The sequence below is a fragment of the Pyricularia pennisetigena genome, assembly GCF_004337985.1.
Source record: "Pyricularia pennisetigena strain Br36 chromosome 4 map unlocalized Pyricularia_pennisetigena_Br36_Scf_6, whole genome shotgun sequence".
NCBI classification, from domain to species: domain Eukaryota; kingdom Fungi; phylum Ascomycota; class Sordariomycetes; order Magnaporthales; family Pyriculariaceae; genus Pyricularia; species Pyricularia pennisetigena.
Window position 1 is genome coordinate 2050070 of NW_021940918.1, and position 27985 is coordinate 2078054.

At 52.3% G+C, this 27985-nt stretch overlaps 10 protein-coding genes across 10 annotated transcripts; 5 read left to right on the plus strand and 5 right to left on the minus strand.

Moving 5' to 3' along the window:
* Positions 1 to 1057: 1057 nt before the first annotated feature.
* PpBr36_06220 (uncharacterized protein) lies at positions 1058 to 2116 on the plus strand (the record flags this gene model as incomplete). The annotated part of the gene is made up of 1 exon (XM_029893366.1): positions 1058 to 2116. The coding sequence occupies one exon, from the start codon at positions 1058 to 1060 to the stop codon at positions 2114 to 2116; it is 1059 nt and encodes a 352-aa protein (XP_029745648.1).
* Positions 2117 to 2647: 531 nt separating this feature from the next.
* PpBr36_06221 (uncharacterized protein) lies at positions 2648 to 4483 on the minus strand (the record flags this gene model as incomplete). Its single annotated transcript, XM_029893367.1, has 3 exons — positions 2648 to 3241; positions 3360 to 4072; positions 4231 to 4483. 3 exons carry the CDS (start codon positions 4481 to 4483, stop codon positions 2648 to 2650), a joined length of 1560 nt encoding a protein of 519 aa, XP_029745649.1.
* A 1051-nt stretch (positions 4484 to 5534) lies between these two features.
* PpBr36_06222 (uncharacterized protein) lies at positions 5535 to 6869 on the plus strand (the record flags this gene model as incomplete). Its single annotated transcript, XM_029893368.1, has 3 exons — positions 5535 to 5699; positions 5788 to 6284; positions 6416 to 6869. The coding sequence occupies 3 exons, from the start codon at positions 5535 to 5537 to the stop codon at positions 6867 to 6869; spliced, it is 1116 nt and encodes a 371-aa protein (XP_029745650.1).
* Positions 6870 to 8706: 1837 nt separating this feature from the next.
* Positions 8707 to 10749, plus strand: PpBr36_06223 (uncharacterized protein; the record flags this gene model as incomplete). The annotated part of the gene is made up of 3 exons (XM_029893369.1): positions 8707 to 9056; positions 9182 to 9835; positions 9921 to 10749. 3 exons carry the CDS (start codon positions 8707 to 8709, stop codon positions 10747 to 10749), a joined length of 1833 nt encoding a protein of 610 aa, XP_029745805.1.
* A 1433-nt stretch (positions 10750 to 12182) lies between these two features.
* Positions 12183 to 13797, minus strand: PpBr36_06224 (uncharacterized protein; the record flags this gene model as incomplete). Its single annotated transcript, XM_029893370.1, has 5 exons — positions 12183 to 12648; positions 12720 to 12894; positions 12968 to 13047; positions 13564 to 13607; positions 13717 to 13797. The coding sequence occupies 5 exons, from the start codon at positions 13795 to 13797 to the stop codon at positions 12183 to 12185; spliced, it is 846 nt and encodes a 281-aa protein (XP_029745806.1).
* PpBr36_06225 (uncharacterized protein) lies at positions 13636 to 13963 on the plus strand (the record flags this gene model as incomplete). The annotated part of the gene is made up of 2 exons (XM_029893371.1): positions 13636 to 13645; positions 13671 to 13963. The coding sequence occupies 2 exons, from the start codon at positions 13636 to 13638 to the stop codon at positions 13961 to 13963; spliced, it is 303 nt and encodes a 100-aa protein (XP_029745651.1).
* A 1001-nt stretch (positions 13964 to 14964) lies between these two features.
* On the minus strand, positions 14965 to 17839 carry PpBr36_06226 (uncharacterized protein; the record flags this gene model as incomplete). The annotated part of the gene is made up of 4 exons (XM_029893372.1): positions 14965 to 15174; positions 15247 to 15843; positions 15943 to 16979; positions 17335 to 17839. The coding sequence occupies 4 exons, from the start codon at positions 17837 to 17839 to the stop codon at positions 14965 to 14967; spliced, it is 2349 nt and encodes a 782-aa protein (XP_029745807.1).
* Positions 17840 to 19057: 1218 nt separating this feature from the next.
* Positions 19058 to 20071, minus strand: PpBr36_06227 (uncharacterized protein; the record flags this gene model as incomplete). The annotated part of the gene is made up of 2 exons (XM_029893373.1): positions 19058 to 19649; positions 19728 to 20071. The coding sequence occupies 2 exons, from the start codon at positions 20069 to 20071 to the stop codon at positions 19058 to 19060; spliced, it is 936 nt and encodes a 311-aa protein (XP_029745808.1).
* A 2665-nt stretch (positions 20072 to 22736) lies between these two features.
* PpBr36_06228 (uncharacterized protein) lies at positions 22737 to 24185 on the plus strand (the record flags this gene model as incomplete). Its single annotated transcript, XM_029893374.1, has 2 exons — positions 22737 to 22891; positions 22964 to 24185. The coding sequence occupies 2 exons, from the start codon at positions 22737 to 22739 to the stop codon at positions 24183 to 24185; spliced, it is 1377 nt and encodes a 458-aa protein (XP_029745646.1).
* A 904-nt stretch (positions 24186 to 25089) lies between these two features.
* Positions 25090 to 26379, minus strand: PpBr36_06229 (uncharacterized protein; the record flags this gene model as incomplete). The annotated part of the gene is made up of 1 exon (XM_029893375.1): positions 25090 to 26379. The coding sequence occupies one exon, from the start codon at positions 26377 to 26379 to the stop codon at positions 25090 to 25092; it is 1290 nt and encodes a 429-aa protein (XP_029745647.1).
* Between the last annotated feature and the right edge of the window lie 1606 nt (positions 26380 to 27985).

The following is a 27985-nucleotide window of genomic DNA, read 5'->3' on the forward strand; positions in this document are numbered from 1 at the left end:
GCTGTAAATAGCGTCTGCTATGGCCATCTATCCTCGCGTAACAGTTCCCCTAGGAGGAAAAAGACTGATGGATAGGGTGGGATGGTGAAGTGGAGAGATCATACAAAGAACCATGGAAATCACGGAAAGTGACACCAATTCGCAATCTCATGTTCTGTAGGTTGCCATTGTGCACCTAGACTAGGGATGTAAAGCTTCTTGATCAGGTAGCTACCTAATTAGCTCATCGGTCTGAAAAGAGACAAAAGCTGGTTAAAAGACTGAGTGTGGCATGGTTGTGGTGCGGGCGCAACGTATCGCAGGTGTATGTGTACCGCGTCAAGAAAAGCGTCAAGAAAAAAGCGAAGCAAAAGAGTGGTGGGCGCCCCAGTAGCAATTTCTCAACAGATTGCACCACACAATCTTTATAGTCAGTTAGTTACTCGCTTTCAAAGTTCCTGAATATTTGAAGATGGCAAATTTAATCCCCGGGAGTGGAAGGCAGGCAATAGCATCGTGCCTAGAATATCTAGATGGTGCGAGTCGGCGCCAGTTTTCTTTGCGCTCAGATGTTCGTAACTCGGTGGCCAAAATTCATCGGGGCTGGGCTCACCGCCCGCCAGTATGGGATGCTGCTCAGGTTTCTTCGTGCCTTCCATGTTTGGTCTTGCTCTTGCTTCCCGGGAAGCAACACAGTCAGAGCTCGTGACCCAGACTGAGACTGGGAGCTCTACGGGCCGTTTTCTGCCACCCACAAAACTTCACTTTCAGCTCACCTACGACAAACGCAGCCAGACTCAACCCTGGATCCATAAAAGCTCTGCAACCCCTCCCTCTCATCCAGGCTGCTTCTCGCAAATTTCTTTTATGTTCATTCGATGAGGTGCCGCGACTGAGGTTGTGCTACACCTTAACGTTTGCTGGGCGCAAGATCCGACATTCCAAGTGGCTCAGATCTCAAGAAAACCGAATCCAATCCTCATTCGAGATGCCCAGTGAAACTGGTACCACAGTACCGTCTGGTCAGTATTTGGCAGGAGCCTCAGGGTATACGTTCTTAGGCCACACTGACGCTCAGATGAAAGCCTCTGCAGGTTCAGACACATTGGCATCTGCCCTGGATTCTACTGTTGAGCCCTGGAATGCAGAGCAAGCTCTTCCAGAGCTCGACCTCCGAATTGCTGCTCTTAATATTGAACAAGTTTCATCCAAGCCTCAGATCGATACCAACAATGACGCACCTCCAGTATCTCAAGAGAGATCACGACTACTTACGCTACCTGCAGAGATTCGGACACACATCTACGGCCATGCAGGCATCTGGGACTTTGACTGCAACTCAGCCGGCTATCTGGGCAATCGAAGACCCCCCGGAATCCTTCTGACCTGCAGATCAGTTTACCAGGAGATTTCAGAGAGATTCTGGGCAGGTCGCACACTCTACATCAACGACGCAGACTACTGGGGTACTGAGCCCTGTCAATGCTGCGGAAACTACATGATGGGAGTCCTCTCGATTGAACGGGCACTAGGCTCCCGTTTGAATGCCATGGGATGTGCTGCGCAGTATCTGACCAAGGTCAACGTGCGAGCGGCGCTTGTGTGTTTTTATCGCTTGATGCTCATCTTTGAAGTTCTTGCCGACAGCTGCCCCGCGCTCGAGGACGTCGACATATCTTTCGGCAAGAAGGGCAGCAACGTTATCAGTGGAAGACAAGTCCGTATGGGCTTCACCTGTCCTCGCACCATTGTTACTCCATCGGTTCAACTAAAGACCTGGATTGAACAAACCACAGCTGCACTCCGCCAGGTCATAGAGCGTGGCAAGCTGAAGAACCTCGAGTTCTTGGCATCCCTGGACGATTGGGGCCAGCAGGAAGACGTCGACGCTCTTTGGGAATCGATGTGCGCGGCTATTGGGAAGGGCAAGACCCTCAGAGGCAACAAGAAAAGGCTCGTCTACAACGAGAAGCGTGAGAATACTAGCGTTGTCGTCCCGATCAATGTGGTCCCACTGTCTGAGAAGAGAGTCTCGTCCGACAAGTGGTATGTGGTTGAGTTCTGTGGCGACTTCGACTTCACACCTATGAACGGGTTTAATACGTTTTGCTCGTTCCGCATCACTCAACAGGTCTGAGGCACAAGAGACTCATTGGATTTTCGGGCCACAAGCTGGAGGCGCTGAGCGGTTTACAGACTGGACAGCAGGACAGACAGCACGATCATAAAAGGGTTTCACTAGGATGAGTTTTCGCGTTGAATTTTTTGACTTTACTTGAACTTTGATTAATTCATGTGAGGGGACTATTTGCGCTGGAAGGGGGAGGTACTTTTTTCTTGCAGAAACTTTTAGCGAGATACAAGAAATCAACTGATGCGTATTTTATTTCTAGGGCGAGGTCAACTCGGGGACCTGCGTATGGCGAGGCGCTAAAGAAACACGATCAAGTCACTAGGAGTATTTTGGTCCTGGCGCCAGATTAGTTCGGACGTTCAAAAAATTCAACCCCTTATTTACTATTACGATGGCTTGGATCGATAGCCAATCCACTATCTACTTGCCTAAAGAAAGGATTTACCCCAGATCTACTCAACACTAGTCTAGTGTTTCTTCTTTCGCTCCCTAGCGCCACCACAAAAAAAAAATAGACTCTCGCCCTTGTAAGCCTCACTCAATCGCAACCTTGACCGAAATGGAGCCCTTCTTGGTCTGAAGGACAATCAAATCGTGATCATACGTCAGATCTTCAATCGTCGTATCGACCAGCTTGGCCCTCGGAAGGATCTTGTACGCGACAAGGGCCAGCATGATGTAGACCTCGCAGTACGCCAGGTTCTCACCCAGGCACGAGCGGCTGCCCTTGCCAAAGGCGATGAGGTACTTGGCCAACGCGACGTTGGGGGACCCGTCCTCGAGCAGCCAGCGCTCGGGGTCGAACCTGTCGGGGTCCGGGAACATCTTCTCGTCCCAGTGGCTTATCATGGAGCTCTGGCCGATCGGGGTGCCGCGCGGCACCACGTAGTTCCACCTGCCGTCCTGCGACTTGTACACGAGGTCCTCCTCCCGGGCGATGCGCGCCGAGCGGTGCGACACCCCCGGCATGGTGCGCAGCGACTCGTGCACCAGCGCCCAGACGTACGGGCGGCGCTCCACGTCGGTCCACTTGGGCTTGTCCGGGTCGACGCCTTCGAGGTCCTTCATCAGGCGCTCGTAGAGCTTGGGTTGGTCCAGAAGGTGAAACGTCAAAGAGGTAAGGGTTGCCTGTTGAAGAGGGTTGTGGGGGGTTTGGGGTTTAATCAGTCAGCTTGCTGTCACTCTTGCTCTCTTGCTTCAGTAAAAGCAGATACCACGGGAGGGGAAGGGATGAAAATCAACGTACAGCAGTCGTCTCGGTACCAGCCAGCAAAAAGTTGAAGCCTTCGCCCGACAGCCGATACATGGACTTTTCCTCCTCGGGCATCTTCTCGTCCTGCATCAAATCGGCAAACACACGACCGTTCTGCGGGTCTTCGAGCGAGGCCTTGATGTAGCCGGGGATGGTGACGGCGAGCATGTTCATGACGTAGCGGATGTCCTCGCCGAGGTAGTCGGCCATGAATGGCAGGAAGCCGCTGGCCCAGCGCGCGACGGCGACGTGGCGCATCACGTAGGCGCTCCTCAGGAAGCTGCCGACCATGGTGGCGAAGCTGGGCTCCCAGCCCTCCTGGTCGACGAAGCCCATGGTCTGGCCGAAGGCGTACTGCCCGATGACGTCGGCCGTGAAGCAGTTGAAGGCCTCCTTGATCTCAAAGGCGCCCTTGCCGGCCTCGGTGCGCAGCATCTTGGCCACGGTGCGCTGCGCGTAGTCGAGCACCTCCCCTTCCAGCTTGAGCATCTGCTGCCGCGAGAAGAAGCGGTTCAGGGGGGCGCGACGCTGTCGGTGCAGCTCGTGCGAGATGGTCGAGAAGCCCGTCACAGCGATGGGCCCGCTGCCACCCGTGTTGATGGCATGCTGCCAGCGGTCGCGGATGCGGCCGGGACCGGCATAGATCTCGTGTACGAACAGGGGGTCGGAGCAGTGAAGCTCATCAGGGTTGATGCGTACGATGGGGCCTGTTTTTTTTTTTTTGTTCGCAGGATGGGGTGAAAAAGAAAAAATCACACAAATCAAACAAGTCAGTGCGAGAATGTCAAGTGGGAGGGGGGAAGGGGGGGGAACCACCCCTCTTGTTTTGTTAATGATCGCCGTCGCCACCCTCCCAAAAACTCACCATATTTCTTGTGCATCTGCTCAATGACCTTGGTGTACCTCCCAACGCGCCAGAAGTCCCAATAGGCCTCGTACAGATAGCTGGCGGCGGCTATCTTGGGGCCGGGGAATGCGGCGAGCGGGTGAAAGGGCGAGATGTTGTACAGCGCAACGCCCAGCTTGTACGCCATCCACAGCCCTACCATCCACACGACGGTTTTGAAGGTGAGGACAGCCACTCCACCGGGGCCTCCCACATCCATGGCTGAGTCCATGCTGAGCTGGGGGTTGTTTTTTTTTTGTCTGTGCGTGCGTGGTAAAGCGTCAAGTCAAGGCTCAAGCTTACTGCCTGGGCATGATATGAGGCCTGATTTGGCGGTTAATTAAAAATTGTAATTAACAGCTTTGGTTCCCGGGACAAATCAATTCTCGCAATATGCAAGGGGGGAGAGAGGGGAAAGGGTAAAAATAACACAAAAGAAAAAAGAAAAAGGAACAAGAAGAAAAAGTTCCAGCGCAGCAAGGTGAAGGTGGCTTTACAGGTCTACATCATTAATTCATTATCAGCTGCTTTGCCACGGTTTCAGGCGCCGATTCCCATCAAAGACCCTCAACGTATTCGGTAGGTCTGGGCCGAGTTGTGGATATTCTCAAATGAGTAAAATGAGGGGATTTCTATCGGCTCAACGGCGAGCCTGCCCTGATTTGCCTCTACTCCGGTTCGTCGAAAATCGATAGGCACATGTTTTTTTTTTTCCCCTGTTACATGGGCAAGATGGACTAATGATGCCAACGACACGGGGTGAGGGGAAACCAGGTGGAGGCGCAGCCCCATAAGTCTAACTCGACCTGGCTAAGGATAATCAGGGGGGTGTGCCAGGGGAGGTTTGCCGCTGTCACCGGGAAACATTCTCCGTACATCCTGGACGGGCCGGACGGCGGGTTCCTGTGGATTTTTTTTACCCGATGTCTGTGCTAATTTGACGGGAAGGATGGGGGGGTTTTGTCGGGGTCTTCCTAGGCCGCTCGCTTCGTTCCTTAAATTTTCTGGATTCGATGTGGTTTTTTTTTTGTTCTATTGGCGAGTCATCACTTACACCAGTACCGTGGATACGGAGCAAGCAACGATATACGAGACTGGCGCGCAAAAGGTGAACTCTGCTCGATCTTTGGTTCAGATATAAACCAGGTTTTCTTTTCTGAGCAGTAGGGTTCCTTTCAGCGTCGCAGTCCGGTATATTGATTGGGTGATAAGCCTACCAGTCTTTTTGATCTCTATCCACAGGGCAGGAAAGTCTGGTGCTGCTCAGGAACCCGCTTGCAACCATGGCCGAGATGATACCAATTCCCATGACGGCGGCGGCACGCGACGCCCTTATCGCCGCCATTGTCTTGTGCATCATATACGCCATCATCGTCGGTCTGCGAGTCTTGGGTCGTCTGCGATGGGGTATACTTGGACCAGACGATGTTTTGTCTGTCGCAGCCTGCGTACGCCCTATTAACCTTTTTTTTTTATGTGCATATTTCGTTTTTCAGTCTAGTCAAGACTAACAAGCTTGTGATCAAAACCCTACAGATCCTGACCATGACCACCATCGGCATGAGCACCGCCGTGTACACAGCTGGCGTCGGCTACGACCTGGACCCAAAGTCGCCGTACTTTCCAACCCTGTACAACAACCTCGAGTACATCTTGAAGAACACGTTCGCCTTTGTGGGCGTCTACCTGTGGGCGCTGGCGTTCATGAAGCTGAGCCAGTGCTGTCTGTACTGGCGGGTGTTTGTGACGCAGCTTAAGTGGTGGATCATCTGGACGAGCATCGTCGTGCTCATCTGGGCCATCGTCTTGACCTTCATCGCCATCTTCCTGTGCACCCCGGTCGAGGCGCAGTGGTCCGTCGACCGCAAGCCCGAGCAGTGCATGGACCAGATCTTGGTGCTCAAGACGCTGATCATGACCAACGTCGTGACGGACTTGTTCATCATGCTCCTGCCTATCTGGACCGTGTGGCAGCTCAACATGAAGGCGGCGGAGAAGGCGACGGTCATTTGTTGTTTTGGGCTCGGTACAGGGTATGTCTGTCTTTTTTTTTTTTTTTTCCTTCTCTCCTGTGTTGACCCTTGCGTGGGAAAATCAATCCTGTTCAAGAACCCAAAGGACTGCTTTTCTTTTAGCTGACTCGTCCAATTCCCGTCCCTACTAGGTGCTGCATCATCGGCGTCGTCCGCTTCGTGGAAATGTTCACCATCGACCTGCAGGGAAACCTGACGGGCACCTCGCTCCGCACGTTTATGCTCTGCGCCATCGAGCTCTGCCTCGCCGGCTTCTGCACCAACCTCCCGATGCTGCGACCGTACTACAGGAGGTGGAGGAACAGGAGCACGCAGGACGGCTCGAGCGGCGGCGGCGGCTCGAGGTCGATGGGCAAGGAGGTCGACGGCGGCAGCCGCGTCCCCTGGACGGACCGCATCATCGGCGGGCAGAGGCAGCAGCAGAACCACCAGGCCTGGGTCGAGCTGGACGCCAGGAGGGATCGCAGCCACGCCAAGAGCAACGACGACGGCGACAGCTCGGTGAGGGCCCTGACAAAGGACAGCGACGGCCTGGGCCTCGGAGGTATCCAGATGACGACCGAGTGGAAGGTCGATAGGCAATAAAATTCTGCCCCCTTTTTTTTTTACGCAGAATTCTTAATGATAAAAATATACGGTTAATAAAATGGGTAATTATTAGGACTTGACACAGCAAGGCCTGTCCTCATGGTTCCTTGTACGTCGTTGTATGCCTGTCGCCGCAAGTGAGCAATCCTTTTTTTTTTTTTTTTTTTTTTTGCTTTGATTCATGGCGAATATAGGCGGCTCCTTACAAGTTCAACTGTGGTAGGACCCGGTGTTGTCTGTGCCTATTTTAAGTTATGCTTATTTTGGCGGGCCGCTTGATGTCTTTTAGATAGTATCTGCGATTCGGTTTGGCCTATTTCCGACGTCATGATGTGCAGAAAACTCAAACCGATTGGAACGTCCATTCCATGCGATTGTTAAGCTTATCTTCTAGCCTAATAATTCCATCAACCTAGAACTACCCTCACTCGCTTTACAAAAAATGGAGGAACTGCCGTCGCCAGAGATTTCCGTGGATAAGGACGTCGTGCTTTTACTAGAGATATCTAAACTCCTTCGCGCTGATATTCCTACTGTTACTGGGAATCAAAGGGAGAGCCTGGCGTAAGGGTAGCAGTAGTGAGTGATTGGCAAAAGAGCAGTTAGCATGCGGGCGTGCTTCCTAGGCTGAAATCCATGATCGTGATTAGTTGATTAGTTAGGTATGTAATGTTGTAATCCTTCCAGGTTGCTACTATGCAAGTTGCAACCATAAATTTGGCCGCCGTCCTGGCCATTGCTCAAACTGCCACCGCCGCTGATTGGGGCGGATTCTATGGTCACACCCTCGAGTGCTTCAGATGCGACGTTAGGCTTTTGTTTGTCTTGAATTCAGGCAAACAACCAATCTGTGGTTGTCGACACAAGGGACAAGATACCAATTTTCTCTCGCCCGCATTCAAAGTGCCGATAGTAGGGGCCGGCCTTTCTCTAACCGCAGCCGCCCATGGAGATGACATTCTCGACCGGCCGTTTGTAATAAAGGATCTTGGGGGCGGAAATAGAGCTGAACCGCTTTTCTCAAACGGGCTAAAAGCCGGAAATAATCTTGCTTTTTTCTTTTTCTTTTTTTTTTTCCCCAAGAAAACTGCCATCTTGTTTAAATCCGTAGCTTTGTTGGTTCGTGAGAGACAGATAAGCTTACCAGATTGTAAAAGGAAAATCAACTCTATAGGCAAGGTGGATCAGCTCAAGACCAAAAGGATTGGATTCCGAGCCCCCTCGAACTCTATTTTCCCAGCCACGATATCCACTGCAGAAAAAGTTAGAGCAAAAGCAGTGGAGTTTGGCGGTGGGCCCACAAGCGATCACTATCATATGATAGATAGAAGGGGATGAGCTGAAAGACAAAACTTGACACACCATATAACATACTTTGTATAAAAATAACAAAAAAAAAAAAAAAAGAAAATCCACAATACATAAACGAGCCACCGCCCAGCCTGTCAGACAAAAGAAGAAAAAGACATTGAACTCTAATGGTTTGGGGGTTGCTCCCCGCGGCAGAAGCATGCAGGACTGCATGAGGACTTACTTAATGAGGTGTGGATGTATTGGCGCAGCGCAGGGTAGTAATGGCCCCCATGATGGGCGAATAGGAGAAAAATTGGTGGAGGGGCCAAAGACTGTGGGCGGGGGGTGCTGTTGTGATAAGTCCGAAGATTTTCCTCTGACTTGCAGATGGATTGGCGCTATTCTGGATCGCTCCAAGGAAAATTCAATCCCCTTTGTTTTTTTGTTTTTTTTTTCTTCGGTTGCCCTATAATGAAGGCATTTGCTTCATCTTGTATTTTTTGACCTAACAAAGAAAAAAAAAAAAAAAACGGAGGCCATCATGACCACGGGTGGAGTTTGGCAGGGACCTTCCGCCTGCGACACGCCCGCAGGTCACTCGTCTTCGTCGCCGCCTGCCCCGAACTCACCAGGCCATTCACTGCCGTCTGGGCTGACGACAAATCAGCCCAGTGGAGCGCCGAATGGTACCCACGCGGACGTACCAAACAGCTCCCGCGAGCCCAAGCCGTCGTCGCTAGCGCCGCGGAACAACAGAGCCTGCGACGGTTGCCGAGCTCGCAAGGTCAAGTGCCTTTTCGAGCCCGGGAAACAGGACTGTCACGGCTGCACTCTGCTTCAGATCAGATGCACTCACAACCGGCCCCGCAGGAAAAGGGGCCCGCCAAATAGGTACGGGGGTGGGAAAGGACGTAGCCAACCAGAAAAAAAAAAAAAAAACACAAAAGCCCCAGTTCCACGTCTTTTTTTCTCGAGGTTTGAGGTAGAATGTAGTGATTGACCGGCAGCTTTCACAGGGCAATCCAGAGCCTCGAACAGGATGTCGTTGCTTTGTTTCCGGCTCCTGATCCTGCAGGCGGGGCTGATCCTGGCGAAGGTCCAGTCAGTCCTTGGGGTCAACCGCGGGAGCATGGGGTTCGTGGCGATAGGTTGTCCCGACTGGCCTCGATGGAGCTCGTCGAACAGGTGCTGAATGACTGGTTCGAGAAGTTGCATCCCCTCACGCCCGTGTTGCACCGGCGACATTTCATGTGGCGGCTGCGCCAGGGCGAAGCATCCTCAAACAACACTACCGGCAGGATATTTTGTGCACTTGTCGCGAGCACATGCGCGGTAACAGCGGCCTCTCTTCGTTGTTGGGCAGGCTCCATTAACGCCAGGCGGTGTTTGGCCTTCATAGATGAGCTGGAGCTCTTACACCGTCGTCCAGCAAGCGATGCCGGCAGCGACACGTTTGAGTACTCACTCGACTGGTGTATAGCCATGTACAACGTGGGAGCGGCCCTGTTTTCACTCTCTGGGAATTCAACCTATACCCCGGGAGTGCACGGGGCCTTTTCGCAGGCGGCAGAGGGTGTCAGGTACATCCTGCGCTACCGCATGTCGGACACGTCATTTGCAGATCAACAATTGCTCAAGAGGCTGCTGTGGCTGTTGTTCTGCTCATCAAAGTAGGTCTTGTTGTTGACTGTGTTGGGGCGGGGAGGCCTGTTTCATGGTGTCTAGACTGACGATGAATTCTCCACGAGCTTGCAGTATTCTGGACTCGAGAGGCCACCTTTCATTCCTAGTTATCGGCCACCACGACGACTTGACATCGCTAAGACCACAGGACCTGAACGACCTCAGCCTCAGCGTCGGGCTCTACCAGCAGCTCTCAGTCGACGACCTGAGCCCGTGGCACGGAGACCAAATCTCGTACATCCCCGCGCTTCTCGGGCTGGCCGACCTGTTCATGGTCTGGCACCGGGCCCAAAACGCCGTGATGCGCAACGACGACGAGGCCCAGGCCGCCTTGACCACGTACCTGGCAGACCTGCAGTCCGTCATGGACTCGCTGCCGCCGGAGCTACGCTGGCGCGGGTCCGCGGCGATGCCCGCCACGTCGACGTGCGTTACCATGGGCCACCAGGCCCAAGTGGCCAACCTGATGGTGACGAGCCTATACATTCGCTCCGACCTGCTCCGAAAGTTCCCCCCGGCTGACGACGCGGGGCGGCGGCGGCACTACCAAGAACACGAGCGCGTCGTGGACGGCCTGATCGACGTCATGTGGAACGTGCCGGACTCTGTTCTTGAGCACGACGGCCGGCATGTGATACCCAAGCTTCGGGAGTGCGCGGCGGCGTACGGCGAGTACATAAGCCTCGAGTTGGACGGGGTGAAGGTGCTCCCCGCCGGCAAGGCCAAGTTGGAGCTGTTGCTGAAGAAGCTGGATATCATCGATTGCTGGCCTGGGCCGGTTCATTCTGAGAATCACGGAGTCGGTGGAGAACGGTTGGGTTCTGAAGGGGCGGGAGTCTTTCTTGGGCATGATTTATTGTGGAATGATTTGCGGATGGGGTCATTAACACGTGTCGAGTAGAGCAAAATGAAACCATAGTTGCAAGTAGCTCATATGTGCCTCGTACGTAGTTAAAGTGTTTCTATCGCGAGCACAATGTCATCAAGGTGTGAATATTTGGCTCACCTTGTAGTGGGGCACGATGTTCGACGAAAACATCCGCCATGTCCGGAACTCGACCCCGCATTATAATGGCAGTGACAACACCGAGGCAATTTTGAACAGACCCGATTGTGAACTGGCAAATCCGGCCACTGGACTATGAAATAGAGCTTAATTATGGCAGTGTGCAGCGTATTATCTAGGATCTGCAGGTTAGTATTGCCGCCGAAATTGTGACCAGAAAAGGGTGGATTTTGTCCGTGGTAACATTGCTGCGGGAAATCGGGTGCTTGTTGCAGATCTGGAAATGCTGCATGTAACACAAGATCCATGTGATTCAAGACTGAAAGAAAAAAGGAAACAATAAACCCAAGACAGGAAGTAAAAAAAAACATCGAGGTCCAGAATGTAAAGTTAGAGCATGATTAAAAAAGATGGAATATAATCGGGACACAAGCCGCCCTAAAATAAGTGAACAAGGTAGCAACGAATCATCCAGCTCAACGCCGAGTTGAACGGATGATAAATAAGCAGCCGACTAGGAAATACAACCTCACCGTCCCTGAAAGACCACAAAAAGTCTCGGCTGTTGAGCATTATAACAACAACAGAATGCAAAAAGAAATGCTTGCGGTTTATGTGGATCGAACACATGACCTTCAGATATTATGAATGAAGTGCTGCTTCAGTCTGACGCTCTCCCAACTGAGCTAAACCCGCTGAGGACCTTGATGAGATCCCACTTGTTGCGTTGCGGACAGTGACTCGCTAGTGGATATAATACCCCCATTGTTTTTTGCCTCTTGCCAGTCGTTTTTGCCTCTAGCTTGATTGTGGTGGAGTCGAAGGGTGAAGTTTAATGTTAGATTAGCAGAATTTCTGATCGTAGCAATTTGTGGGCCATTCACGATACGCGAAAGGTTTTTTTTCTTTTTTCTTTTTTCTTTTTTCTTTTTTTCTTGTTGGTGTGTGGTGCAGGAAAAGGCATCAGATCCTCAATTCGTAGCTCTAGGAAAATGTTGAGAAAGCATCGGACTGAGTACTAAATGCATGACTTCTTTTCCAGATGTCACTAGACATGTTGACCTAGGGTGAAATGCAAGGAGCAAAGAAAATCATATTTATGAAGATCTATTGCTTCGTCAAAATCGCTGCGTATAGGGTATAACCTCCTGCGTACTTTGTTGTCAGTACCCTTCGATGTAGAGGACACTTTCAGATCACAGTCTTCGATAACTGGTGCAGTATAAACTTCCATCCACCCGAAAACACTCCTCCGCTGTCAAGGGGCCAAGACCCTCTAGAATGTGTCCTAGGACCAGCTGTCTTGGTCTCACGAGTCGATGAATACATCAGGAGTCGACTTCCATGCTTGACGCAACTCCGATTCCCTTGTTGCGAAGCCATTCAACGAAACCATCAATAACTGATGGCCATGACCCCTCCGGCGTCCAAAAGCTCAACGTTGAGTCTGCAGTGCTCTTGACAGCGAAGTCGAGAGTTTGGTTCCACATGTCTTTGGAAACCGTCCGTGACCAATTGTTCTTGAGGTACTCTGTCCAAAGGTCGAGGAAGTCCGTAGCCTCCGCACCTTGACTAGACTTTGCCACCCACGGCTTGCTGTGTGGCATTTCTGGACCAAAGAAGCATTGCCAGTATACAAGGGCGTTCTCAAGGGGCAAGGCGCGCTGCTCTGGTGTTTCCCTTCCAGCAATAAATGCATGCCTGTAGACCCTCTTGAAGAGCTCATGATCATGTGGAAGATTCCTGATAAGACTCTGTATATAGTCTTTCTGTCCTGATTTAGATGCCGCGGCACTGCAGAGAAATTACTCAGCACGTAGCACTCGAGGGCAGCAACGAGTAAAGACAAATGTTGTGCGACTTACTTGGTAGCTTGCCATCCTTCAACAAATCCTGAACGAGTGATGACCCCAAAAGCCGGAGCTTTGACCAGTTCCATAAGCACGAAGATGCCGACGCTCTCCGGGTCAACGCCTAAGCTCGAAGCATACTCAATCGCGGAACCTGCTCCTAACTCGCCGGGTGAGTCCTCTTCCGTATCTGTGAAGAGCAGTTGGGTCAGTCATTGCATTACTTGGGCCACTGGCCATGTTCGTGCGACGGGTAGTCTCACCTTGCAATTCGCTGAACATCTTGTCTAGTTTTGGCTTAGAAGACGAGCTTGTGGCCATGCTGGGGTTGCTGTTGAAGTAACTGTTCATGATTACTTGATCAGCTTGATGCCTAGCCAGTTATTTACAGAAACTGCAATGATCGCAGTGATGGCCGGTCTGAAAACATCTTGAACAACCATCCCCTGAGCGCTACTGACAAGGCAGTGGCGGGAGAGTTTGATACGCTATGTCCGGACCAGACCCTCTCAATTTAATCCGTTACGGCTTCATCGAAAAAACTGCTAATTGAGTTCTCTCATTCCAGCGGCATACAGCCCACTTTGTTCAGAGATCCGGGCAAGGTGTTTGTTGCGCTAGTCACAGTGCCAATGAGTGAGCCTACGGCTGCCTAGCAGGCGTACCCTCATCCGCTTTCTGCTGTGAACATTGGCATGACGCTTGACGCTACATGGCTTGGAAGAAGGCGAGTTGCAACATGTCGCTCTTTCAGGTACGAATCCAGATCGAAAACCCTCCGAACTGGGGGAGTGTCGGGTGGACGCATCAAGGGGATAAAGAAAGGCGTGTCCCGTACGAAACCATAAGAAATACTTACGCATCGGCGGCAACGTCCAGCTTCCAGTTGGCATTCTTTAAAAACTTTTGAAATGAGAAACAAATAGTTGCCATGTCAGCAGGTGAGCCCAATATCAACAATCACAGCATGGGGCGGGCCCGCAGCCGCAGTACTCCAGCCATCTCCGCTCACCTTTTGCGCAACCTTGTCGTTGGTCGCCGTCATCTGGACGAACTGCGCCGATAGGGTCTTCTGGACCGCTGTCAGAGGCATTTTGAACTATTTTGGTCTGTACCAGTGGCGGGCGCTCAGTCGGCGAGGCCTTTACGTGCGCAAGCAATACAGGCAAGTGCTCCAGTTGGTTGGCGGCACAACCTGGAAACGTTCCCTCGCTCGACGGAGAGGACTCAAGGGCTGGCGCGGATGTTCGGTGACTTGAAGGAACAAAGTTGCAGGCAGCACTGGATATGTTGAGAAAGGTCACGGTCGGTCGCGATCGGCGGATGCAAGGCCTGTCGTTGTCCAGAGCAGCACCGTCAGTGATGCAGGCGGCAGCCCGGATGATGTCGGTGGGTCTTTGCTTCTTGTTGGTTCGGGTCGGTTCTTACGGGGCTTGAGAGAGGGGTATTTGAGGCCCAACCCGGTCTCTGCCGTCTGGGATGCTGCAGCTGTTGGGGAGACAGGAATAATGCTAAAATTATCAGTCCTGAAAGTAAGGAAAGGTGCCCATGTCAACCTATTCGAGGTGTCGGCCGCGGAAAAGAATGCCAAAGTTTGGCAAGACAAGTACAGCGTTAGTGGTTGAAAAGCCACCAGAAAGCGCCCGACTCGGTCGGAGAAGCGATGACGTGGTGGGGTTGTCGCGTGTTATGGCTTGCTACAAAGCTGGGACAAGCAAGCCACTGACATGACGGGATGCATTTGAACAACATCGGCTTAATCCTACCCTAACCCTTGTACAAGGTTCATCCCATCATCAGATGAAGAAACAAAGTGAAGGAGAACCAGACCAGGCTTCTCGATGCATGTCGTGCTGACTGGCGATTTACTTTTTTCTATTTGGAATTAAATGGGCTCAACTGGAGTGCAGATGCTCTTGATACCATCAGATAGCGAAATTGTATTGACAAAAAAAAAGCAACTATAATTATACTAGGATCCAGCTAGGAGCTTCAATGCCAAAAACCCAAGGGTGCCGGCGGTTGTCGTCTCCTGCTTTACGGCGGTGCGAAAACAGCTTGTGGGTATCGCAGGAACGGCGTATCGAAAGCACAACGAGGATGTTGAACATTGACAAGAAAATATACAAATTGTGCATGCCGCTGTCGCAACAAATGGGGGTAATGCGATATGAGCAGGGGCAAAAACAGGCAGCTGTGTACGACGCCATTAGGTACACAAGAAAATAATAAACGCATCGGGCTGGCTTCCGACACGACTTCATTCCCCAGTCGGCATGCCGTCCAGCGAGTCCATCAGACGCCTCCAGTTGTCGGCGAGCATTTCAGAGTACTTGACCCTTTCCTGCGCCCAGTCCTGATTCCACCGTGTGATGTGGTACTGGGTGGCTTGGAAGTAGCTCAGCTCGTCCCGAACACACTCCCTGACAAAGACATGGCGGTTGTGCTGGTTGACAATGGATTCCTTGTCCTATGTGTAGCAATGAGATGTTAGCAAAGGGCACCGGGGCAGCAAGATGTGGACCCGATTATTCTGACGTACCTTGATGATAGACTCGACCACTTTCTCGATTTCACCGGGCTTGACCAGACCCTCCTGCTTCGCCCGCAGATTCGAGAGCTTCGCCTCATTGTTTTGGATACGCCTCTCGAGCTGCGGGATGTTATCACGGTCCAACCTCTCTTTGCGATCAAGCATATCCCGCATTGCGACAAGGGCGTCGCGCTGCCTTTTCAGGTCCTCCAGCACACCTGCGTCCCATCCCTTGCTCTCGTCCTCCATCAGCGCCTGCGCAGTACGCAGGTGTTTGCCCATCGTAAGGAGGCCATCGTTCAGCCGCGGTACCTCATCACTGTCCGTTGCATATGTATCCGCAGAAACCTCGGATAGCGACTGCAGGGACATGGCAACTCGGCCATGGTCTGCGGCCACACCTTCGACACGCTTGACCAGCCTGTCCATAACAATGCAGATTTGAATGTATAGCTCTGCAGATCGCTTCACACCCGACCGTGTGCGGAGGAAAAGCTCCTCCAACTGTTGGGGCGGCAGGGAGTCTTCCAGACCGTCGGGAAGACTGCGGCCGACAAATTCGTCCTGAACCGATATTGTCGCCTGCTTGCGCCACACCGAGAGTTCCTGTAGGATGTGCGCTGAAATGTCAGTGATTTGTTGTAGCGGTCACCCAGAAGCGAGCTGCACAAGCTGACAACAGCGCTCGCAACAATATGAACTCACCGTAGGCACAGTCAAAAACATAACTACCAATTGCTCCTTTGCCAGCACTGGATGGCGCATGAGCGCATTGAGAAACCTATTCAAGCCCCTACGGCGCTTTTCAATGAAGGCGCCGTCATTCGACAGATGGTTACCATTGACGGCGACCCGCTTGGGAGGAAGCAGCGGCAGCACCCGGAAGGGATAAACCTTGTGGAGGCAGTCCAGTAGCCAAACAAAGTCGCTGTACCTCCGGATGACTTTGCTTCCCCTCCGGGGGCTAGTGACCTCGTAGTTGTGGTGTTGGAACATGAACATGCCCTCCTTTTCAGGCATCAAAACCACCTGCACGTTTTCCTCAATTGTGCTACCCGGCTGCCCATTGCTTGGGCCCAGTGTCCGGGAAGCAGTCCTACCATGTCCGGACCCCGGGAGAGCGCTGCCTCCAAAAGGCGAGGTTGGATGCGTGTTGGCGGCAGAGGGGTCGCTGTAGGCAGCAGAGGAATTGTTGTCTGCAAAGTAGCCCGTGTTCCAGCCTCCCTCGGCTACCACTGCCCCAGACCCGGCGTTGGTCCCAGACATGCTGCTGTGACTGACGTGACCGGGCCTTGAACTCGATTCTGAGTTTTGCGACGTCGCGCTTGCGGTCGTGAATGTAGACGTGGTGCGTGCTGCAGCGGGTGATGCAGCTTCGGCGGCTTGGTAAGCGCCGCCGTTGGTGGCGCCTCCCTGCTGCTCGGTCTGCTGCTGCTGGTTCTGTTGATTATAGTTTAGGCCGTTTGCGGGTGATTGAGGATTGAGCCGTGCATGGTCGTGATTTCTATGAAGTTCGGGGCCCCCCCAAGGATCATCGGGATAGTCCATGGGCGGAGGTGCCGGCGCCTTCTGTGCGGTGCGTGGCGCTGGTGTCGGCGTCGACTCGGCTTGTCGGCTGTTCTGCTGGTCGGTCTTCGGCGGCGGAGTGATTGGGCGTTGCGGCGATTTTGCGGCGAGCTCTGACACGCCTGGGAGCCCAGCACCGGAATTAAGAAGGCCAGGGAGTTTTGGTTTTGGCAGATCTACAATGATGACGCGGTTGGCCAAGGTCAGCACAGTAGGAAATCGTGATTGATTGGAGATTTGGGCAGCTCCGCAGTTTTCGCCCCACAAGAGCTACAAAGCAAAGCACAGCAAAGTAACGCAGGCCCCAGCTTGATTGCGCGCCAGACGAATCCGACGGTCGGATTTGCGACAGCCAGCCAGCCAGCCAGCCAACTGGTTGCTTGGTTCCGCCGGCTAGCCAAAGGTACCCAAAATACCCCGTCGCGTCGCTCGACGATAAGACGACCACCTCGGTTGCCAATGCAAATAACAAATGGGGGGGAAATATTGAATTTTAAGCCAAATGCGTAGAAAATATTGCGAGATACTCACTCCGTCTCCGCTCGTCCACCCCATCCAAGCTCAGTGTCTCCTTCTCCTGTGCCAGCCCAATCAGGGCCAGAAAGACGTTGAATTCGGACCTGCCGAGCTCCGGCTCGCCGCCACCAGGAGACACAATGCTCATAATTCGAGAGCTCTGATCGGCGCTCAGCTTCGCGGCGGACAGTGTACGCATCAATCCCTTGGGTCCAATCTGTCCACTCGAGCTGTCCTCCTCGCGCATTACCGAGTCAAACACATCCACGTAGCTGTCTGGTACATCGGCATTGGAGAGCAGGTTTCGGAGCAGGTCGGCGCGACTCTGCTGCTTGCGTGGGGTGGGCATATCCCATGGTGACGAGGTGCCGCCAGTGCCCGTGAGGTCGTCATCGTCGTCGAAGAGGGAAGCCGAAGACTGGTTCGTATCACCGTCAAAGAGGCTATGTCGCGATCGGGCGAAGGAGTCGTTTCGGGGGAGAGGCTCCTCCTTGGGCGGCGAGGATCCGAAGAGGGACATGATAATCACAGACTACCTTGCAGGGTAGGTTGGGTATATAGTTGGTTTGCACTACGAGCGACGCTGGATCTAGAATAAAAATAAACAAAACTGAATGATGTTTTGCGCGTGGCCGGGAAGACTGGTCGACTGGTTGAAGGGCGGGCGGCGCGAAGCTCTAAAGCCGAAACAATCCAAGACGCGCGGTTCGGTCGTTGGATACAGTTATGTGGGGGTCTGGGTGCTTGTGTATGACGTTCGAAACATGAATTCCCAACGATTTGGCGATGTTCCTATTGCAAATGTATTCACTGCACAGTAATGGTTTTTTACAAGCCCTAGTTTCTGAAATTCTGGGACGGTTAGGAATTGACAAGTTGATCAATTCCGGTGATATCCTACGCATTTGTCAGTTTCTGTCGAATCTTCTCTTTCTAATGTTTATCTGATTCAATGGGCCGCCCTCCACTGGCCCAAGAGCGTGCAGGAGCTCCTTGTGTGGTGTGTCTTGTGCAGGGAAGTGGGTTCTTAGCTGCATCTGTACTGTAAGCTGCTGTGGGCTGTGGATAATGTACCAGGGGCGGACCACGTGGGGAAGAGACCACGAGCAACTCCATTTGATCGATTGAATTTGAACTTTCGTATTGACGCTTCTATTTCTGGTAAGGAAATATTATCAACTCGAATTGGAAAAGAATCAGGAGCTATTGGGATTTGTGAACTAACAGTCTTTCACACTTCAGCTTCTCAATGTTGCAAAGTAGGCATTTCGATCTCATGTCTTTATGGGATGGCTGAAAAGAATGTCTGGGCTAGTCTGAAATGCTAAGCGAACGCCTATCGCGTTTCACCCCTATCAACCACCAACATCCATTGATAATCCAAGATATCTTGCAATTCGGGCCTCATTGATGGCTGTCTAGCTTGCTCTTTATGGAGTTTTGTTTCTTTGTTTACACTGAGTTCTTCACTCAGATATGTTCCAACTGATTGACGTAGGGATATATGCTGGACCGGCAGCATACCCCTTGGCTTGAACGCAGATAAATCCCTGAGTAGTCAAGACTAAGTGACAGCCAGACTTCTTGATCGATGTGAAATCACGACTTACACGACATAAACATAAATTTATCAGTCAATACTGACAACTGCCAGCCATGGACCAACCCAATGCTTGTATGTGGATAATACACTCTATGTGGACATGATATTGTACAGAAGCACTCAACAGATGCGTCATCACCACATCTTGTTGTCTCCCAAATCCTTCTTCTTCTTTTGTTCACCCTCCTCCTTGTTCTCCACCTTGGGTGCAAAGGTTTTAGGCACCTTGAAGAACAAACTGGGAGAGTCGCCAGGAGCCAGCTGGTAGCTCAGATAGCCCCTGTGCGCCGGGTCTCTGTAGTACTCAATGTCCCAACGGGAAGTAGGGTCGGGCATGCGGTACAAGTGCTTGTGCTGGCTCTTGCGCTCGGCCAAGATCCTCTCTACGTGCTCGGCACCGACGGGCAGGGGTTCCGTCGTATGGACCATCTCGCCGCGTACCAGTCGCTGGATCGTTTGCTTTGTGTAGTAGCGCGTCTGGACCTTACCGCCCAGAGCCTCGATGGCGTCTATGGCGCTGGCAGAGACGCGCGAGGCGACAATGTCTATGGGGGTCTTGAGCTTCTCCGAGCCCCGTGCGATGATCTTGATGCCGTCCTTGCCGCGGGCCGCGAGGCCACTGCGTACCATCTCCCGAGGCGTAATCTGCTTGGTAGCATCAATGCGGCCGGAATCGATCCATGCTTGTAACCGGTCCAGGTTGACCTCGGCAAGGTCTTCTGCGCGGCTGGTGGTTGGAAAGAACGCCTTTGTGTCAGCCCTACGGGAGGATTTAATTACGCAGGAATCTCAAGAGATGGCATACTGGTTCACGAATCCTTTCCTACCCCAGACCCCCAAAAGCGAAGTCTGTCCACCCTGAAACCAAGGGTTTACGGAGCCGCGCGCCTTGCGACCTTTCTGACCTCGACCGGCGGTCTTTCCGTAGCCGGATGACGGTCCACGTCCCACACGCTTCCGCTTGTTATAAGCGCCCGGGTTGTCCCTCAAGTTGGCGAGGATCGAGGCCTGACGGCGGGTTTGCAAGGACAAGGTGCCAAGGAGGGTTGTGATGGATGCTGCAGATGAGATTATGGGGGTCGTCGTGGCTGTGGTGAGGGATGCGCGGCAGGACCTCGCCGCTTGGGCAAGAGGTAATCTGGGCGGCATCGTCGAGGTGTGTATGTGCGGCGAGGTGAATGATGTGTTTGTGTGGTGTGTATTTTGTCCGGAGCAAAATCGTCCTTTGCTGGCCCGGGGATGCGGAGCTCTCCGCGTCTGATAGCTTAGAGGCTCACTGCAACTGCTTGCACGCGACAGGGTTCAATCGAGGAAAAAAAAAAATATTAAGCCGACATGAAGCCTGAGAATTGAGGCACAAAGTACATAATTGGCAAGGCGAAAATATGGGGCTGTGTAACCACCAGAAGCTTGGCGTCCCCAACTTGCCAGTTGCATCTGGTCAAAGCTTTCGTGGCGTTCCTTCCAATTTTCCGCCTCATGACGGGACGGAAAGCTTGGGCGGTCGTACTGTGGTGGAAGCACCGCCTCAGTTGCACAGATCGTTTTGTTGATTGACCCATGGAACTGGGGACAGGACGGGCTATATTATCTAACCTAGCACCGGAGACTTGCCTAGTTAGGCAAGGTCCCAAGTTTATTTGGACCCTCCTGGATGTTAACCCAAGCCGCTGATAATATCACTATACGATCCTAAAGCTCGTGAAGACGATGTTCAAAGGGCCATTCTCTACGATACTTGGTGATAGAAATCCATCTCAAATGGATCTGCATCCAGGGGCTATCAAGTCTGGTTCTGGAAGGTCGTCAGCCCAACATCAGCACTATCATCCTTCCGCCCGTCAAAGGAAGTGCGTTCACGTCGAGTCAGTTTTTTCCCCGTTTCAAAGTGTGCCGCTGCGAGCTGGGCCGCTTCCAGCCTTGGTCACATTATCCGACAGTTATGATTGCGCATCTCTGTTGTCTTGTTCTCACTCTAGGTTTGGGGGGCCGCACTTCTTCTCTCATTTTCATTTTTTTTTTTTTCTTTTTCTCCCCCTCCAAAAATTTAACTCTTCTGATCAAGTGAAAATTGACACTGAAATGGCGGAGGGATGTGTAACCTTGCTCGTGGTTGTGTAACCCAGACCGCGGCTATTTTGTTTGTGTTACCATACCAGCAGGTATATGGTTACACTGAGGGTGGTTTCTAGACCGTTTGTGGTCTTCTCTTGCGCTGCACTAGGCTGTACTGGGCTAGCTCGACATTGACAGTATTGCCACGGCTGCAAACACAGAGGCTAACGCGCCTGTGCGGCCCAGGTTTCTACTGCTTTGGTTAGCATACCCACTCATCCTGAAGTCATTGAGCCTTACGATGGGCATACGTTCATGACCTCGAGGCCTAGATTCCAGTTATCCCAGGCTAATTTCCGCAAGGGGATAGCAAAAGGTGATGGCTATTTAGCTTTTCCTTGCACCAATTAGGTGCCATGGCAGCTTAGTGCAGTCATGATAAGCACGACAAATCCAGGGTTGGTCCCCGGACTTGTCAGGATTTGCACTATCTTGTGAGTTGATCTGTTCAAGTTCTTGTACTCCATCTACTCATTGCACTCTTGGTCGGTCGGCTCCTATTTTCTGCGAGACGTGTGTTTAGTGTTTTGCGTGCCAATATCTTGTAATTTCCTGGCACGGTTTGGGAGCTTAATGATCCACCAAGCTGAACAATGACTGGGAAGATACCCCTACCTTCCTTTGACAGGGATATGAGGCTCTCATCACCCAGCCCTACCTGTCAACCGGGCTGTAAATGGCTATGAATTTTTTCGTGTGTCTCGTGTCGCACAGCATCGATGGACATCTGACGGCCGGCTAGCCCGCATTGGATATTAACACCTGAGAGTCTGGGCGGTGGGGGTTAAGGAGATCGTCTACCTACAACTTTTATTCGTCCTCCTGGCAACCCATGATTTGGCTCCTCGGAACCAAGCTTTGCAGGGCTCTCTTAACTCCATCGAGCGATTTCCCTGCTCACCTCCGTCTTGCCACCTTCTTTCTTTGCAATGGGCAGTGCTAGGACGCAGCGGAGCCCATCGTTGTCCGTATTGGTGCGATCTTTCAAGTACGGCGCGGACAATGTGCTACGTCTTTCGGGAGTGCCTTGTGCCTGGCAAGGGCCGACTCTTCCCGCAATCGCAAGCGAACGTCTTGGGCGAAATGGCTACAATCCTCCAAATTTGGTTCCCCAGAATTTTTTTTTTTTTTCCAGGCTGTTGATAGATAACCCTGGACTGAAAAAATAAGTGGGAGTCTCTACGTCACTCCCCGTGAGCAGTCTACATTGCTGTCACTCCTCGCGAGTGATATTTCCTAAAGGGGAACGGTTACACGAGAAGAGACCCCTTCCCGAGTGGTATGTCATTCGTTTGTATTTTTGGAGACTATTATTATCTCCACGCTCCGGACGCGTCCTTGGCGCAGTCTCTGACCATGCTCCTCTTTAATATTCACAGCTGGGATCCTTCCAGCTTTCTGGCCCATCCTCCTGCAAAGCCTTCCACCTGGTTTAAATTTGCAAGGCATACAGGATATTCGATTGCCAAGTCCCACAGCTGGTTATTATAGTTGCTCTCGACTCAGATCGCCACATAGGCTCTTACACATCAAGGAAGCACACATGCTCTTGAATCAACTTGCTTTACACTATATATCTGACTTGGCCTGCTCTGAGATGCTCTCTCCTCAGTACCATATCTCTTGTTCATCCTCTGCTGTGGCCAGCAAAGACAAGCATCGGCCAAGAATACGCATTATACAGTCAAACATTTTCAGCATGTCGAGTTCTCAGGCCGTCTCTCGGACCGAGGGTCCCAGCTCAGCCACCTGGGAGATGCACAAAGAGACGGTAAAGAACCTCTACATCAAAGAGAACATGCCCCTGAAGGATGTTATCGACATAATGAGAGTTGATCATGGTCTAGTGGCGAGGTAGGTATAGGAGTCTTCTGTCCTTGAGTAAAGTGGGTGGAGAACACTTTACTGACATCAACTCAAAAACAGTGTCAAAATGTACAAGTATCGGCTCAAGACTTGGGGCCTTCGCAAGAACCAACCCATAAGGCGCAAGAACAGTGGCACATTCGATTCTGATTCTAATCTCTCGTGCGGAAGCGGTCCAGTCACGAGGGCATCATCTCCACTGCCTCACGCGCTGTCAACGACAGTATTTTGGAGTACTCAACCCGAGAGTTCAGGGGCCACCGAGAACATACTCAGGATGCTGAACAGCTACTTTAGCAACCTCGAGGACCCCTGGACGGTACCTTTTCCGCACGTGACGGCACAAGAACGCTACCAAATCTTGTGGAGGCGCCAACAGAGCAGCATGGAGATGCTGCGGGACTGCGACCCGCACTCCAGCGCCGAGATGGCCACGCTCAACTTCTTCATGTACCAGATCACAACCATGGCCAAGCAGCGCGAGTACTGGGCCTTTGTCCACGGGCTGTTCCTGCTGCACCGCTTCTCCCTGGTCCCCGGCAGCGGGCCCTTCGTCACCATGATGGTCAGGCAGCACCGCGACGCCCTGCGCATCTACCTCGAGCCGGGCCACCCCCTCGAGCAGCTGTGGTCGCAGGTCGCGGACGAGGTCGACCGGCAGCAGCAGCTCCACGGCGCGCCGCTGCCGGGCGTGGTGCCGCTGGCCGCCGTCGAGGCCTGCATGCGCTGCGTCGACGACCACCTGCGCTCGCGCCTCGGCCGCCTCGACGCCACCTACCAGGAGTCGCACCTGCGCATGCTCACCAACGCCTCGCGGCCCCGCGACTACGCCGCCGAGGTCGTCGCCCTGGTCGACGACGCCGGCTTCCCGCCCTCCGAGATGCGCTTCATCCTGCAGTCCGTCCTCGTCGAGGAGCTGATCAAGGAGTGCGTCTGCGTCGAGCTGCGGCGCTTCTCTCCCAACACGTCGTCGTCGTCGTCGTCGTCGCTGCCTGGTGCCGGCCCTACTCCCTCCACGCGCCCGCCGTCGTTTGGCGATGCTGCCGAGGACGAATACGAACCCGGCTTCGTGCCGTTCGACGAGGTCTTCTCCACGGACAGGGACGCCGTCGAGGTGCTCGTGCGCCTGATTGCCCGTCTGCAGACTGCTGCTCGGTCTGGCAGGGGGCTCGGTCCAGGGGCTTTGCGCCGCATCATGATCGAGGCCGCCACTGTGATTCTGGGCGCGGATGACATGGGCCAAGATCCGACAAATAACTCTCCGCCGTCCTATACGATTTGAAAAGAAAGGTGAAAAAAAAAGGGGGCGGTGGGAAAGGTCGCCAACCATGTACATTCCGGCACCAGACGCTGACAACATGCGTCACCACAAATTTTCATGAAGAACACAAGTAACTGCATTTTCTTGTGTTAATGGTTTTCATTTGTTGCTCATTTTTATTTATTTTTTTTATTTTCTTCATCTCTTTTGTTTCAAAGATGCAAGCTAGTCTCTCAGGAATAGCCTTCTCGATAATGGTCACCTTGATAGTGTCCCTCAACTTTTCTTCTTGACTAATAACCAGATCTCCAATACCAATGCGCAAATCAGAGTGTCAACATAAAGATTTCAACGCTGTAGAGAGAAAACAGGTTCACAGCTCTGATCGGTGGGGCATGGCACTGCAAGTCTTGCAATTACCCCATATAGGACAAGAGCCGACCAGGGCAGATCCAATGAGTAGGTTGTTGTGAATGTCCAAGGGACAGATAGTCACGTCGATGTTGCTTGTAACTTGGCCATTTGTCGCCGGTATCCTCACTGCAGGTCTCACGAACTGAAGTGTTAGCACAAGTAAAGTGTTGATGAAGATTGTATTGAAGGTGTTTCATTCATCCACCCTTAAGGTCACCAAATAACCATGCGCAAAACATGCACCAACTAACATGAAACCAACAAACCCCAACGCCCTTGCTTTATTTTTCGTTGTTTCCCGCAACGACGCAAACTGAAAAGACTTGAACAAGACAAACGTCAAACGGATCTCTACTGCGGTAACTGAGCAAAACCGGTGCAGTTGAAGAGGGTATGAAAGAAATACATAATCAATGATAAGGGAGCATTAATGGGCTTGGCTGAAAAGACACAAGAGAAGTGAAAATGAATTCAAAAAACATCAGGCGACCCAGTCAGCACGATTTTTGAATCACTTGCCGACAGTGCTAGGGATTCCAGCAATGAACTGGGGTCCGAAGCCGGGCTTGTCCTTGTTCTCTTCGGTGGCAAAGACGGCGTAGTCAATCTCGGAGCCCTTGATCAACGAGAGCTTGCCACTGTCCTTGGACCGCTGGAAGGCGGCGAGGCCATTGCCGGCGTTCTGGTTCGTGCCAAAGAGCACGGCCTGGTCCTTGTCAGCCCCGAGGCTGATGACACGGGGAACGGCTCCCTGCGAGTCCACGCTGTTGTCAAAAGTGAGGACCAGGTTCTTGGTCTCGCCGGAAATGGCGGCCTTGAACTGAGTGATGGAGTCCCTGCCCTTCTGCTTCAGGTCCGGGTCGAAGCTGAGACGGTTGGAAACATAGACAGACTTGCCATCGGCGGCAACAGCGATGGAACCGGCGCCGGGGACGGCCTTGGGGTTGGGCGGCGTCTTCTCGCCAAAGGTTGAGATGGTCTGAATGGCCTGAACGGTGGGGACACCCTCCTTGGCGGCGTTACCCGCGTTGCCTGCGTAGTTGAGCTTGTTGACAATGACTTGGTTCAGCATCTCGCAAACGACCAGGTAGTGGGTAGCATCGCCAGTGGTCGGGTAAAAGGCACCATGGCGTGGACCACAGCCGGGAGTGACCTTGATGGAGTCGACAATCTTGAAGTTGTCATTCTTAGAGTCGATAATGGTGATGGTGTCCAGACCGAGGTCGTTGACGAAGAAGAAACGGCCCGAGTTGTCGAGAACGGACTGGTGAGCATGAGGGGCCTCCTGGCGAGCCTTGTTGGGGCCCAAAGTCGCGCCGGTCGAGTTAGTGGCGAGGGGCTTGCCCAGTAGCTCAGGCTCTCCGTTTGCGCCCAGCTTCCAGACGTCAACGGTGCCCTTGCCGAAAGAAGCACCGAGCATGCGGGTCTTGTCCTTGTTGAACTCGAGGTGAACGACACCGGCGCTGCCGCTGGCGCTCTTTACGAACTTGATGTCATTGGTGTTCAAATCAACGGTGAACAAGCTCAGCTCGACGCCGTTCTCGTTGACGCTGTATATGAAGTTAGGCTCCTTGAATGCAAGCCAGGTCGGGGCACCCTGGACAGGCAACGATGCCGACTTGAGGACGTTGAACTTGGCACCATCAAACTGAGCAATCGAGATCTTGTTGATGGAGCCACCGCCAATGATGACCTTTTGCCTCGTGGCAATCGAGTTGTTTGCCTGGCGGGTGTGGAGAGGGCCTGCAACAGCGCCACCGACGGCAGCTGAGAGGAGGAGGTAAAGTGAGGTTGGTAGCATGACTATTTCGGGGATGCTATGGTGGAGATTGGTGTGGGTTGGAAAGTCTTTAACTTTTAACTTGGTGTCGTTGATAAAAGCTGGTAGATGATGAAGTGCTGGAGTTTCTGTTGCCGAGCAAAAGATCAACGACCTGGTCCAAGTTGCGATCAACTTCTTTTTATGTGATGTATGTAATTAATGTCCAGCAAGGTGAGTTGGAAGGCTAAAACCACGAGGTCAAAGAAACCGGCCGTTTGACTTCTTTATACCAAAGGATCGAATCGGATTGTCGTAACGAGTGTGACAAAGGACGCGAACGAAAGAGTGAATGGAAGGTGAGAAAGAATTCCAGGCGCCTACGACAAAGGATGAACCAGATCTGGCTCAGTCGGACTCAACCCCAGCCCTGCTTCGAGGATGACCCTTGATGAGGCCAACAATAGCTCCCGAGAGTTGTCGTCGAACAACAATCCGGGTGGAGTTTTTGGGGAAGGGGCGGCGCACGCAGTGTGGAGAAGGGGAAAAGACAAAGTTGGTGGTGGCATGAACAGTAACGATTATCCCCTGCCTCCGCGTCAGCGGGAACTTGGTCGCAAGGGTGCGAATATGCTCAGGGTTGATCAGCGCCACAGTGCAGCCCTAGTTAGCTTCTGGGTTGTGCCATCCGTACCTGAATAATTATCCTGGAAGACCTTGTCATCCAATGTCTCGCTGTTATTATGTAGGATCTTCCCGAGCTTCTTTACTCGGGCCCGGCTTGACCGTCCAGTGCCCACCACGCAGCGGCGAACATTTGAAACGTGTTTGTGGGAAATTCAATCAAGGGCTATGGCAGGGGCAAGAATAAAAAATATAAAAATAAAACAGAGAGCGTGGGAAAATTTTTTTATTGCAATACTAAAAAAGTACTGGCCTACAATTGACTGTTGATTGTGATGACCAACTAACAGCAACTAAACAACGGAAGCGTCTTCGCCAATTGATTTTTGGTGGCGGCTGTTGGTGACTCCCGCGGTCCAACTGGAACTTGGGTTAGTCGGTTCGCTCCAGCGCTTTGCTGCGCACAGTACAGTACTGCAAAGGCTGAATGCAGGGGCGGCAAAGGGGGTGGAGTAAGTTCAAGCAATCAAGCCTCTGACAAACCAACACAGCGAACCCAAGCCGCCCCTTGCCAGCATCACTCCCGTGTACTACACTACTAGTAGTTCTTGGCGCTCGGCCCACGACTGACTTGTTCTGATTCTTCAGTCCTGTTGCCGTCGCGAGGCACGTCGCATTGGTGCCTGATCGTCCGATTCTTCTAGTTTGTCTGAACACCTTTTTTTTTTTTTTTTAAATTAATGTATCTTACTACACTTTTGTACATACATGCGATGTAATATTTCCCACACCATTATTGTCCCCAGACAACCTGATATTCATTATCCGTGCAAGGGTAAAAGTTCCGGTGCACATACTACTAGTAATACTTACCAGCTTACATAACCCTAGTCATTAACACCATTTGCAGTAAGTAGTATTTATCAAGTAAGACGCCAAAATGGACCCGCTTTCCCTTTTAGGATCCTCTCTCTCGTCCTACCGGTCTTTTGCTTTTTGTCCGTGTCTTCGCTTTTTTTTTTTT